Below are 13,198 nucleotides of genomic sequence, written 5' to 3' on the forward strand. Positions count from 1 at the left end.
GGGCACGCTGTCCCACGCAGCACGTACTGAAGCTGTTTTTGCAGCATGAATTTAGGGCTAAACTCGAGGACAAACCAAGTACCACAGAGCTGAGCCTAAAACACAGCAACTGCCATACATCTGCTGATGAATTCAATCCCGCAGCCAAGGCTTGCAATGCCAATGAAGAAGAACGATGGAAGGAACATCAGGAAACGCAGCGGTGGCCGGATCTGCTGGACCAAGGAGCGCTGCCCGGTTCTGCCGGCAGAAAGCAAGGCGAACAAGGCAGTCATTGTCAGCAGAGCCTTCAAAAACATGTCCTTAAGATGGGCACTCATTTATGAGATGGGATCTCATTTTTCTGCATAGCTTTCAGGAGGAAATGAAGCGTGGAGTGGAGAACACTGGTGACCATCTGGCCATTCACAGCCCATCAGTTTGTTATGACACCAAACACATAATAAAGCACAAAAGATTGCACAGGAGGTAGAGAGAAAGCGCTTTGATATATTTTTTTGTTTTTCCTCGCAACCGAAGCCTGCTCTTCCCTTGCACCACACGCACGCACACCCTCCGTTTCAGCCAGCGATGCATTCGGCCCTTCGACAACTCCCCCCGTGAGACTTTCATTCGCAGCCCGGCACAAAGCAATATTCAAATGGCTGCGCCTGGATCTGAAGAGAAAATGGAAACTTTCTTGTGTGAGAACCTTACAAAAGAGATCAAAGGAGCCTAAATGGCCAGGGGAGGGCAGGGAGGGAGGGAGCGGGGGATTGACGCCTTCTCCTCTGAAAGGAAGAGGAATTCCCAGGAAGATAATAAGACAGCGTTAGATGATCTGAAGGAGAGCCTGCAATGGGAAAGGACATTACTGCCAAAGCAAAAGCGGAGCCCTGCGCTGGGACACCTCTGCCGACACAGCTGCTGGGATGGGGACAAGAACCACTGCTGGCAGCAGGAGGGAGGACGTGGTCTCAGTCCCAGCCTCCCGCTAACTCTTTGCCTTACAACAGGAAACATTGCCCTTTCTCCTCCAGTTTCCCACCTATAAAACGTGCCTCCTTCAAAAGATGCGGGCCAAGTTAATTTGTGCCTCCAGGCACTTCAAGGGCCCCTGCATAAAGGCAGCAAGTACCTGGCCTGGCGTGCTTTGAGGACGCTGTATTGTCCTAGCCCTGTGCTAACTTCCTCTCCAACCAGGCTTTTGATAGCCCGCTCTTTGCTTTTATTCTCTTTACGGATGTAATTTGCATCGCTGACATCTTGACAAAGATAAAACCCACAGTCTCCCATGTCAGTCATTATCGCTGTTTTCTTCCCAGACAAACCTGAACAGCAATCATTTGTACCTCTCAGCTGGAAAATTCAGGCAAAATGAGATTCAGAGGAAGGAAAAGCTACTTCCAGAGGGAGGGTGAGCAAACCTGGGATGAGCCCAGCTGCCTGGCCAAGGTCTGCCGTTAGCTTCCCTGGGGAAAGACAGCCCCCCAAAAAACATGAAGCATTTTATGGATGGGCAACACAGGTTGGGGTCCTGGACACTGCAGCTCGTGTCTAAGGGCTACACCAAGGATGCACTGGCCACGCTTCTCCATACCACTGCCAACTTCTCTGCTAATGCTGAATGCAGGAGCATCCCCCTTCCACAGCGAGGCTGGGCTCCAATGGCCCTGTGATTATCATTTTAGGGACAAATTCTCATCGTGGTTCCCCAAGTGAAAAGCTACAATAATTCTACCCCAGATGAACGCCAGCACTAGACCAGCTGCTCAGGAGCTGACGTTCAAATCTCCAAAGAGACTGAAAACTGCCGATCTGTAGCAATAAGAAGTTGTGCTACCTTTCCCCCTCTCATTCAATTGCTAACAGGAGCAGTCAACAGTATTCAATAGCTGTATTTTTACAACTTCATAGATTTTCCAAGCAATTTCTTTTGGCTCTGCCTGCCTGCCTCCTGGACATCAGTTTGGCATTTGGATTTAGTAGACCTCAGCTACATGCACCACGTGCAGAGCTGTCCTGCATCAGCTCTAAAATGTTTGTATCAGCGAGGTTGTTCTTAACGCTGGGTTGATGTTTCTTAATAAAGGGACTCATAGGTGTGCCCATCCCCAGCCAGCTGGGAGGCCCCCTTGTTCCATTGCTCACCCAGAAACCCAACAGCAAAAGAAATGGTGAGTTTTCACCCCCTCTCATGTCTGATCAGCACCTGGGACTCAGGAGGCAGGAGCAGCCCTGTACAAGCACCCTTTCTACATTGCTCTTTGCTGCTCCCAAGGCAAAGGGGAAAAGGGATGCCAGCACCCAGGGACCAGGGCTGCTGCACAAGCGGTGCGGTGCCAGATCACCGCCAGTGGCTCCCGGGACCCATCAGGTGAGCATCGGGGCTGGAGCAGGGCACTTTCCCCATCACCCGCATGAAAGGTTCAATTAGCTCGCTCCGGCAGGAGGTGTATAATTTTAGATTCAGGATATCATCAGTCAATAGTTAATGAGTGAACTGATGAGAGAGCGAGATGCTTTAAGTGGACTAGCTTGAAGAGGAGGTGAGTGCCTGTAATCAGGGGTGGATTACTGCCATTCAGAGCACGCTGCCAGCTGGGTTTGCCTTCTGAAATACTTGCCTGGCTCCCCTCACCATGGAGACTGGTCTCACAGAGCATGTGGAGGAGATTTGTTTGGTTACTTGAGTCTTGATCTCTACTCTGGGATTAATCACCCTTTACAAGTGGCATTTCAGGGCAGTTGCTGTGGGGAAGGGGAGCAACCTGCATCTCCTGGACATGGGCCCCAAAGGGTCCTTTACTCCTGTCGTGGCAAGAGGCACAGATACAGTGTGGACTGCTAAAGAAAACAGTCTCACTGACTTTTTGGAAATGGTTTTAGACTTACTGGTGCCACTTCAGTTGGACAGCAATACTCTGTGAGTGATATCTACTCCTGGATATCACTGCAGGATTGATATCTATCATTCAGAGGTATCCGATATGAGAACAGTGCCCGCGTCCCCATATCGCTAAGGACCATGCAGGGGTGAGAGACAATTCGACTAATTCAGTCCAGGCTTTCTGCTGAGATGTACAAGTATGATAACAAGTAACAACCCCTCTCTGTTAAGCCAAGTAAATGCCTGTCATGGGGTGGGAAATCATTGCAACCCATGCAGCTGAGGCCTCAGTTGAATAGTATCTGGTCGCTACTCACCCGTGTAGGACACAGCGACATACATCCGCTTGTGAAATTGCATGTCTAGAAAAGAAGTGCTTTGCCTGATACCATAAGAAAAGCAAAGACAGCATCTGTCCAACCCAACCCATCACAGTGCCCAGAGGACATGTAGAGACTGTGCAGAGGGCACAGCGAAGTGGGCATCACCACTCTGCAAGCCCCGAGTTTGCTCACCTTGTACAACGAGCCTGCCCTGCGCGGTCCTTCGCACTCGAGTGCCGGGTTTGTTCGCGGCGCACACATAGATGCCAGAATGCTGCACGGTGAGGTCTGAGATCATGAGATTTCCTGTCCCCAGCACCTGGATCCCTTCCACGCCAATCGGGCGGCCGTCTGAAAGAAAGAGAAAAGGGTAAAAGTCGCACACTGGACCTTTGTGTGAGGTTCTCCAGGGCACAGCCGTCGTTGAAGTCCAACCTAAGCACTTATGGAGTGGTGCCATGCTCTGTTGCTGCGATTTGCCAAGTGAAGTCAACGGGTTTCAGCTGATGCTCTCGGCAGAACTGCCTCCTGGAAAAAACCAGGATCCTCACTAACATGTTTGCCCAAAACCAAGGTTTGAAAAACCAAGGTACCATCACAGGAAACGTGAAAGCTTGCAACCATGTATTCAGATTAAGATGAAGCACCCAGAACGCCATTCAATAGAGTGGTTAAACCAAGTTAAATCATATCAAACTTCTGTGAGCCATTGCCTGAGTTCTTACATTACACTGACCAGGGATGCAACCAGCTCAACAGTCTATTTCCAACAAAGAGGCTCTGGGAAGGAGAAGACCAGCCAACCTGCAGCAGTGCTTCCCTGATGCACTCTCCCAGGCACCAGCAATTTATGACTTGGGGATTTCCTGAGCCAGAAGTTAGGCCTTTTTGCCTGCTAACCCTTGATCGATTTCTATGGTTTCAGAAACTATGCAAACACTCGATTCCTTAGCTCTTGAACACACAAAAGCTCAGGGCCAAGGAGCCAAACTCTGAGCTGGTGGTGAGGTCTGCTCAGCTACTCTGGCTTGGAAGGGCAACTGGAAAGGGCTGGCTGCATCCTGAGTGCTGGGTCTGAGGCAGGCTGGCAGCAGAGCACATTTCCAAAAACCCATGCCTGGGCTCCAGCACAAGGTCTTCAAAATTGAAGCACTGAACGTGAAATAGTTCAGTATCAGGGAATTCATCTTTTTCCAACAAAGCCTGTTTTCACTGAAAAATTCCCAGCCAGCTCTAATTACAACGTGTTTCATTAGTGTCAGGCTATTGCCTTTTATTGTTTCATTGGTTTGTGTTTTAAGACACTGTCTGACAAAGGCAGCTCTAAATCAGTCCTAGCATGTGTCAGGGTGTCTGAGCAGAGGGGCAAGGCAGGGCAGTAGTTTTATTGGAGGAGCAGTTCAAGGGAGCACACTTTCATCAGATGGGAAATGGGAATCCAGTTCCTCTCTTGCCTTTGCTCACGGAGGAAGTAAAAGAACCTACAGAAATGGGAGAAGCAAGAACCAGCCCTGGTGATCTCCCCACCTGATCATCGCACGAACCCTCCATATAGGTATGCTCCGCAACAGCAGAAGAGCCTGCGTCTTGTGCTTCAAAGTTGTGGCTAGTAAAAGGAAAAATTCACCTGAAAAATTTCTCCTGGGAGCTCTATTGGTCTGTGCCATAATCTTGCTAAGGAAATGGAAGAAGCCAAATAAAACCAGAACCAAAACCAGGAAGCAATGTGTCATGGGGAAAGATCTGAGATGCTCTAGCTGGTTTCCACTCCTGTGGGTCACCTCCTGAGAGAAGCTAGGTAATGGCCGTTCAGCCTGCTTTAAAATTTATCATCATCCAGTGCGTAGAACAGTTTCCAGGGACGTTTAGCACTGAAGAACCTCAGACTCAGGTTGGTTACCAATATTTGTGGTACACAACCACTTCAGTGGCTGCTTCTGGTGTAATCCAGCAACAGGAAACCTTCATGGAAAACACAGAGGGAAACACAAGTTGCCACGGGGCTGCTGCAGTGTCCCCGAGACATCCCATTATCCCCAAAGATTTCCTTCATAGCCTCTGCTGTACCACAACATGGACCCTGACCAAGACCTCGGGCAGGCTTCATGCTTCAACACAGACAGGCATGCAGGGTGAGTTAAAAGTTATCTTGCAATCGTATGCTTTAGATGTAATATCATGCTTTGCATAATAAAGATTATTGTAAGGATTTGGGCGATTCATAACCAACAGGTTCCGGAATAGGTTGGGAAAATGTGAAGGCAAAGCAGCGCTAAAGGCGAGGGACAAATTAACCATCAACCCAGAAATGCCACTTTGCAACCTGCTGCCCGGCAAGTGCTTGGATCCCCACGGAAAGGGACGTGATGGGATGGAGAGCAAGTGTCTCTGGCAGCACTAGTGACAGCAGCGCACGTTCATCAGCTCGCAAGCCTGGACCACAGAAGTGAGAGATCCCATTTCAGATTAACAGCAGCATCCTCATAGGGAACACCAGCAAAACATGGACGGAAAGCTACAAAGCACTTCACAAACATATCTCCTGCCATGCTCTTTATATATTGTTTTTCAGGAAATTTTTAAACTTAAAGGTTTCCTTGCTTCATTAGGCAGGCAGACCACTTCATTATTTGCATTGCGAAGAAAAATGCTGAGGTCTTTTAGAGAGAGAAAAACAATGTCATTAAATGATTAAATGACCATATAGCTGGCCAAGCCACTGCAGCAGTAAATGGCTCAGTCATAAAAAGGACAGTAAAACATGACCTGTCCCACATTTAATGAGCAATAAGAAGGAACCATTCCTTTCAAATATCATTTGAACTGAAGTGTAAAGAGGTGTGAATTAAATTCAAATTGAACTTGATTTTGTCTTTTAAATTAGACCTTTTGGAAGTCCATACTTACAATAGGCATAAAAATAAAATCTCTCTCTCGAGGGAGGGACGGGATCAGTGAAAGATGCAAAGTGGCCATACCTGGATGCTTCATCACATCATTGCCTTAAGAAATACCACAGAAACGTGACTTGAATGTCAGTAGTTTTACTGTATTATTTATAACATGCTACATAATTTAAGCATGCAAAGACCCAGCCTGCAGCAGGTACTCCACACAGTCCAAGCACCAGCATCGATACGTCCTCAGTGATCTCTCTAGCTCCGACTATTAATTAGCAGTGTGGTGGTCTGAAGAAACGTCTCCTGTCAACCAAGCATCTTTCATTTCCCTGAAGAACAAAGCTCTCCAAGCTCAGAAACCTCGGGGGATCTGCCATTTGATTCAGAGAGTGTGGCCACCTCTAACAGCCAGCAAAGATCACCGTTGCCAGATCATCCCATATGCCTCTTACTCAACTTCTCCCTTCCAAAGAGCGCTGAAAAGGGCTTCTAGAGAAACATCTCTACTTTCTCAGTCTGCTCCATCCTTCTTACTCTACTGTGCCTCACTCAACCTGAGCCGTCCTGTGATCAGTTAGAAGGTCTTTAGCTAATATCAAGTCCAAATTTGTAACATTGACAACACATGTAAATAATACAGAGTATTTACCCAAGAAATTCCTTGCATCTTGAAAGCTCAGCACTTTGCAGAAGTGCTGGGCAGAGGGACTGATGTCTCATACCTGCTTTGCAAAGGTTGCTATCTATTTTAACCCTGTTTCCCTTACATGGAAACCTGAAGAGTTGCTTGGATCAAGGGATCCAAACCCTGAAAGCCTACCTTCCTGGTATCACTTGCCATCACCAAGTCACCTCTCCATGGAGGAAATCTGAAAGACTGTGAAAGCTAACATTGTTGCTCAGTTCCCAAAGCTCTCAGCACCCACATAGGCTTGAAACTGCTGCTCATTTAACATGACCTTATACTTCTTTCTATGAAGTCAAAAGCAGAAAATCTGAGGGCTGAAAACAAGCCAGGCTAGGTGGAAATGTCTGACGGATTCTCTCTGTCGATCCTCAGCTGATGAGGGCAGAAGGGGGAGGTTCAGCTGGTTGTGAAGAGCAGCCAGGCAACCGATTAGTAAAGGTGACTTTTCTCCAAATGGGAGATGCTCCCAAAAGATGCTCCAGCTACGGAAAAGTAGAGGCTTCCAAGCTCCCCATTGGGGTGAAGTCTGGATGAAAGACGCCTGCGGGCTGGGAGCCGCATTATTTATTTTTCCAAGGTGTGTGTGATGCTTTCTGGAGTCCATTCTCCGCCTGCTAACTGAGTGATTGGCACACCGGCACCAATTATGGAGACCCGTTAAAACGTGCCAGGCGATATGAATATGCAACAACACGACCGCCTTTCTTTTGTAAGTAGCAAGTAGAAAGAAAGTAACAACTTTCTAATGTTGATCATTTAGGTCTTTTGTGAATTCTTTGTATTGTGCCATAGTAGCCTTCCACTTTTTAGACACATGGGTCTCCTGCTCCAGCGGACACTGGGCACTGTGGATTAGCATATTTAGAGTACATTGCAACAGTTGACTATTCAGTATGTGAAGTGGTGAAATTTACTCTATTATTTCTAAACACTTACGGGAACGGTGCTCCTGTCAACCAGTCAGCCATCTATTGCAAGCTTCTGTGTCCAATAAGTTACCAATTAATTGGCTCCTACAATTGTTGTATAGTTTACTTCTTGAATGGCTCCCTCTTTAGTAATTTCCTTCCCATTGTGCAACCCTTTCTGACAACTTCTGTATAACACTATCAGATAATCACTGTCTTTTCTTTCTCGCCTCACTTTTCTATATCTCTCTAAATAGTTTATTATTCTGCCTTGGTACCTTTTATGGAGGCCAGCTCAGTGGCCTGTCAGTTAAAGGGTAAGGATACATTAAAATCGTCATTCATTCAAAAGGCTTTGCAGTAAGTGCTCAGGATATTCATTTGTGCACACATACAGGTCCAAGCCTGAAGTGTGGAGCTCTGAAAGGAAAAGCCCTATCTTCCCTGAACAAACCCTTAATGATTTTACATTTCTCTCAGAGTCTGCACTCTAATGAATGTTGACATTTCATGCACGGCGAGACATAGGAATTCTGTTTGTGGTCAGGGGCTACAACATATTCCCAAGGAAATTAAATTCAAAATTGATTGTGTGACGCTCAAAAACTGGCCCAGAATTTGAATGATTTCCTTCAAGCAAGATATAGCTGCCTTTCCCCCTGAAAACCAGCCAGGTTTTAGCAAAGCCAAAGCAAAAAGTGCAAATGTTGTTTATGGCTTGCTTTCCCCTGCACCAGAAAGCTGTGAAAGCAAAATTGTTCTTTTGCTCCTTTCTGATAGAAGAAATGCCACAATGTCAAAACTGTGAGCCAAAGGGTTCAGAAAGACACTCCGAAACGGCAGCGTGCCCGTGCAAAGACCCGGCACAATGGCAACGCCACGATTCTTCTTTATTTCAGCCAGGCAAGAAAGACGTTCACATATCGTTGACTTCTTTTGGTTTAAATTAAGTCAGGCCTATTGCTAAATCAGCTGCATCTCTCTAAGACTTTGTGGTCATGGATTTTTTTATTTCTGGGAGTGGATTAAAAGTGGTTTTTTCCTAAGTTGAGTAAATTAACTGGTTATTTAAGTTAAACCAGCTCTGTAGGAGGAACTTCAGGAAGACGACCCTCACATGGGAGGAAGCCACATGTACAGAAGACAGATGCTTGGAGCATCTCCCCGTCCAGCATAAACCCCTCTCCCTCCTCCTGATCACACAGACACGGAGACATGAAAGCACTTCCAAAATGGCTACAAAGAGATGACAAACCCACCAACTCATCAGACAGCCTGTACGCCACATTGCTGTCGAGATCGGTGTAATACTACACAAGATCTTGTGATGCTTTGAACAGGAAACATCCCTGCTGAAGGGGAGCGAAAATAATGGGATCTCTTTCCCATTCAGTATCTCTAATTCTGCTGCCGTGCTGCAAAGCAGTATGGAGAGGGTATTTATTTTTGGTGGAAGGCAATGCGGAACTCAGACGATCCAGACAAATATCGCACAAACCTATTACATCTTCATTATTGCACTGCTCTATAGAGACAAGTGTTTTGAAGAAGGTAATAAGCACTTATAATTAAGGCAATTATAAAGTAGTTTATTATAGTTGAGCGCTAACATAGAGCTGCCTTGTGTCCAAGAGAACCAAAACAGTGATACAGCCTATCTGGGGAATTTTTAAAACAGCATCAATCTGATGGTTATGGCTCTGGAGGAAAAAAAAAAAACAGCTAGTGGCAGACACAAGCTGATTTTACAAGCCACCAGAGGATGCAAGCAGGAGGGCAAACATGAAGAAATTGTTAAATTGATGCTGGATACGTGTCCTCGTCCCCTGGCAGACAGCTCTGGAGTGGGAAGTTGCCTTTCCCATGAGCTGGACCCTGACCCTTGGAGAGCCACGGGGCTGAAGTCCCACCACCAGCACAGCAGCATGAGACAGGATTACCCCTGTTTGTGCTTCACAGCCACCTTGGGGGACTCGGGAGATTAGCATCCCAAAACGACAACGTGACCTTGCAGACCAGAAGGGCTTGGGAAATACTAACTGAACCCAACCCCACAGTGCACACAGGCAGTGTTACAAGCTCCGGAAGATAAAATAAATGCCATCAGCTCTTTGCTCAGCACAGATTTCTGTAGGGCAATGGAAGTGTCGCTCTGAGTAGAATAGTTTCCGAGTTACTATCACAAAGTTAGAACCTAAAATAACGCTTGCTTTCAGACCAGGAGAAACACGGCACTTTGCTCTTTCTCGCTTGTATGATGCCATCAGGCCCTGTCTCTGGTTTCCATGCTGATTACAAAAACATCACAGACGCCACCAGCAAGCATTTGTTTTTTCAGAGCTTCAGACACACTACTTTAAACACTCTCTTCCCCTCAGAATTTTTTTAAAACTCCCTGAATAGGCAGCAAGTTTCTTTCAAGTCTGTTTTACGTGAAAGATGTGTTTGTGTATGATTTTTCTTCTCTAGGCCAACAGTGGTGATGTTTTTGATGCAGCTGAAGAAAATGCTGTCACTCGAGAAAAGATAAAATTATCACCTTTCATGAAACATCTACAGGTTTAACCAACCCACTTCTCTAACAGGTGAAAACAGGATCTTGGCAGAGAGAAAAAACAAAGCGTAGACATGAGGATAAAAAGCACTTCAAGCCTACAATTAAGTTCAGTGGGAGGGGAAAGGGTGAATAACTTGTTGCATAAAATAGTCAGTGGCACCTACCTATTTCCCACGTGATGGCAATGGAGAGGAGGAGGAGGAAATCCCGGTCACCCCCAGTGCTTACCTAGGCGGCTCCAGGAGACGATGGGCCGGGGATTGCCCGTTGCGATGCACTCCAGCACAGCGGTCTGGTGCACCGTCAGCGTGAGGTTCTCTGGACCGACGAGAATCATGGGGTCCTTGTAAACGGTGGAGTGGGAGCCTGCAAGGACAGCATCATCGTTAAAAGGCATCTGATTCTCTCTTGTTTAAAGAAAACACCGAGGGCTTCATGCATCCTGTAAGTACAAATGATACAGCTGGTGTAATCCTCAATAAATTTGAGACGTACATGAAATGAAAGAAGCACAATGTTTGCATGACAGTCACATTGTCTGAACGTGTTTTAAGTGTGCACTGATATTCCTGGGGAAAACCTCTCAGCCAACCGACCCAGCCACAAGCAGCCCTGTTAACACCCAGATATGGGCAGCACAAAAAAAGGAACCGCGCTGTGAACGGCAGTGAGCAGATGTGGAGGAAAAGCATGGTATATAGGGAGGACACAAGCTGCAGGACAGCTCGTGCAGACAGGAATGCAAATAAGTGAAGGAGCTGCTTTATCTTTCAGCATCTCAAGCCATGAAGTAATCCATGCAGTCCACAGTGCCTAAATCTGCCTCTCTGCAAGCATCCTCTCTTGCTGCTGCTGTAATTGGTTCCAAAAGCCCTGTCCTGGGACACAGAGAGTGATGGCAATGGTAGTCCCTTACTCCTGCTGAGGATCTTTTTGAGAGGAAACTCAAGAAAAGTCCTCTGATGACTGCAGCCCACAGGGTGGTCACTTCCCTGCCTTTTATAGCATCGTCTGTCCTGGCCTGCTCCGGCGTAACTGGGTGCAGGGAGAGGATGTATCTCATTGCTCTGATATAATCGTGATACAATCATCGCTCACGATGCAACCACTGATCATTTATTTGCACTACAGTAGCACCAAGTGGCAGCAACCAAGAATGAAACCCATCGTACAAGATGATGCACAGACCCATAATAAAATAAAGCCTGGCACAAGGAGTCTGGACACCAGACAGGCACAGGACAAGCAAAAGAAACCACATTTCACCAGACAGGAGAGACCACGGGACAAAAACATCATCCCGTGTCAGGTATACCACAGCTGAATCCGCATCTCCCGAGTCCCTAATGTGCCGTATCCCTGGGCCAAAGGTCCCTTCAGCCTTCACTCCCGTTTGTTGGGAGGAGGAGAGGAGTTAAAAAAGGAGATACTCCCAGTTCTCCATCAGTAAACAGGAACACTGATAACCTCTGCACTAGTCTTCTCCTCTTTTCCAATGAGAGCTGGGTTATACTCCGGAAATGCTGAGGTCAAGCAGCGTTTAAGGAATTTCAACAATCTGATGGCTGCTGCTGGCAAAAATGCTCTGTACACCTGCAAAAAGAAATACTGGGGCTGGTCGTCTGCCCCCGAGCAGGAGAGGGGCACAGGGAGGGCTGGGGAGCTGAGCGCTGCCACGGGCTGGGCTTTGCTGCAGGGACCATCCCACGCCAACTCCTGCACATGGACTTTCTGAAGTCCAAAAAGCTTGCTAAAGAGAAGCGATTCACCAAAACCCATCTGCAAGGGCTTTTCTCCAAGAAAACATTTCTCTTCTTCCTACATTTTTTAGCGTTACCCTTTCGTGGCAGCTCAGGGGCTGAAGTCAGGGCGTTAGCAGGGGGATTTCGCAGCGGTCCAAGGGCAAGCCCAGATCAGAGCGGCTCGTTTGTTAATTGTTCCTACAGGAGCTAAACAGGGAGCGATAAAGCAACTCAGAGGTTATGTCTAAATGGGCAAAATCCAAGAAAAATCACCGTGTCAGTGTGACTTAAGAGCTGACTTTCTCACTAAACGCATTTCACTGCAAGCCATAAAATGCAGATTTTTTGATGAGAACCAGAATGCACAATAAATTCATACGACCAGCTGGTTAACCCCAAGAGATCTGAAAAACAATACCTTCCCCCTCAGTACCTCGGAGTGCCTTTAAAACCCATGTAGATTTGTTGTTCTAAATCACAATACTAAATGTTCATGCTTAGAATAATATGATATTATCATGGTATTACATAGGGATTTCAATATTTCAAGACACAAAGAAATTAAACGAATTGTCCAAGGTCACCCAAGAATATCAGTAAATGCGAATTGAGACCAAAGCATAATTTATACAACACTCTATTTGGACAATAAAATATTAAAAAAATCACACTTTTTGATTTATATTCTGAGTCCTAAATAGGCATTCGGGTTTTCGGGTGTGGGCTCAGCTCCGTGAGTCTGGCCAAACCCTGCCCAGCTCTGGAAGTGGCATTTCCACCGCTGCTCACCTCCTGCAAAGGTCACAAAATGGTCCCGTAGCTTTGTTGCCGAGCCCAATGCCCACGGCAGTGCCAGCTCCAGGGTCAGAAGGGACGGTGACCCAGCAGGGACGCAGCAGTCAAACACCAGCACAATGCAAAGGAGTTGACTATGCCTGACCATCGAGGAGGAGGTTTCTTTCTCCAACTAGAAAAGCTCTTCAATGCAGGGTCAGGAAGGAAGCAGTGACAAAACGAGGGATTCGTGGTCGGTGAGTGCTGCTGGAGCACAACAGTGTTCAGGGCAACACGGCGGGGAATTATTTTGAAAGGGAAAAAGGCTCTAATGATGCATGTGGTCCCCAGGGACTCTGCCAGCAGCAATCGCAGCGAGGATGGGGAGGTCCTCGGCACCACCAGGAGTGACAGGCACTCTAGCAGGGATGGGAGCA

At 47.0% G+C, this 13,198-nt stretch overlaps 1 protein-coding gene across 1 annotated transcript in view; it reads right to left on the reverse strand.

Moving 5' to 3' along the window:
* IGDCC3 (immunoglobulin superfamily, DCC subclass, member 3) overlaps positions 1 to 13,198 on the reverse strand; it is a gene marked incomplete at both ends in the record, with an annotated part of 94,449 nt that overhangs the window by 23,922 nt on the left and 57,329 nt on the right. The window contains 2 exons of the mRNA XM_009700025.1: positions 3,385 to 3,543; positions 10,474 to 10,611. Of these exons, the coding sequence (XP_009698327.1) occupies positions 3,385 to 3,543; positions 10,474 to 10,611 (297 nt within the window). The remainder of the gene's footprint in view (positions 1 to 3,384; positions 3,544 to 10,473; positions 10,612 to 13,198) is intronic.

This window comes from Cariama cristata, unplaced genomic scaffold, assembly GCF_000690535.1.
Source record: "Cariama cristata isolate BGI_N322 unplaced genomic scaffold, ASM69053v1 scaffold17135, whole genome shotgun sequence".
NCBI lineage: Eukaryota > Metazoa > Chordata > Aves > Cariamiformes > Cariamidae > Cariama > Cariama cristata.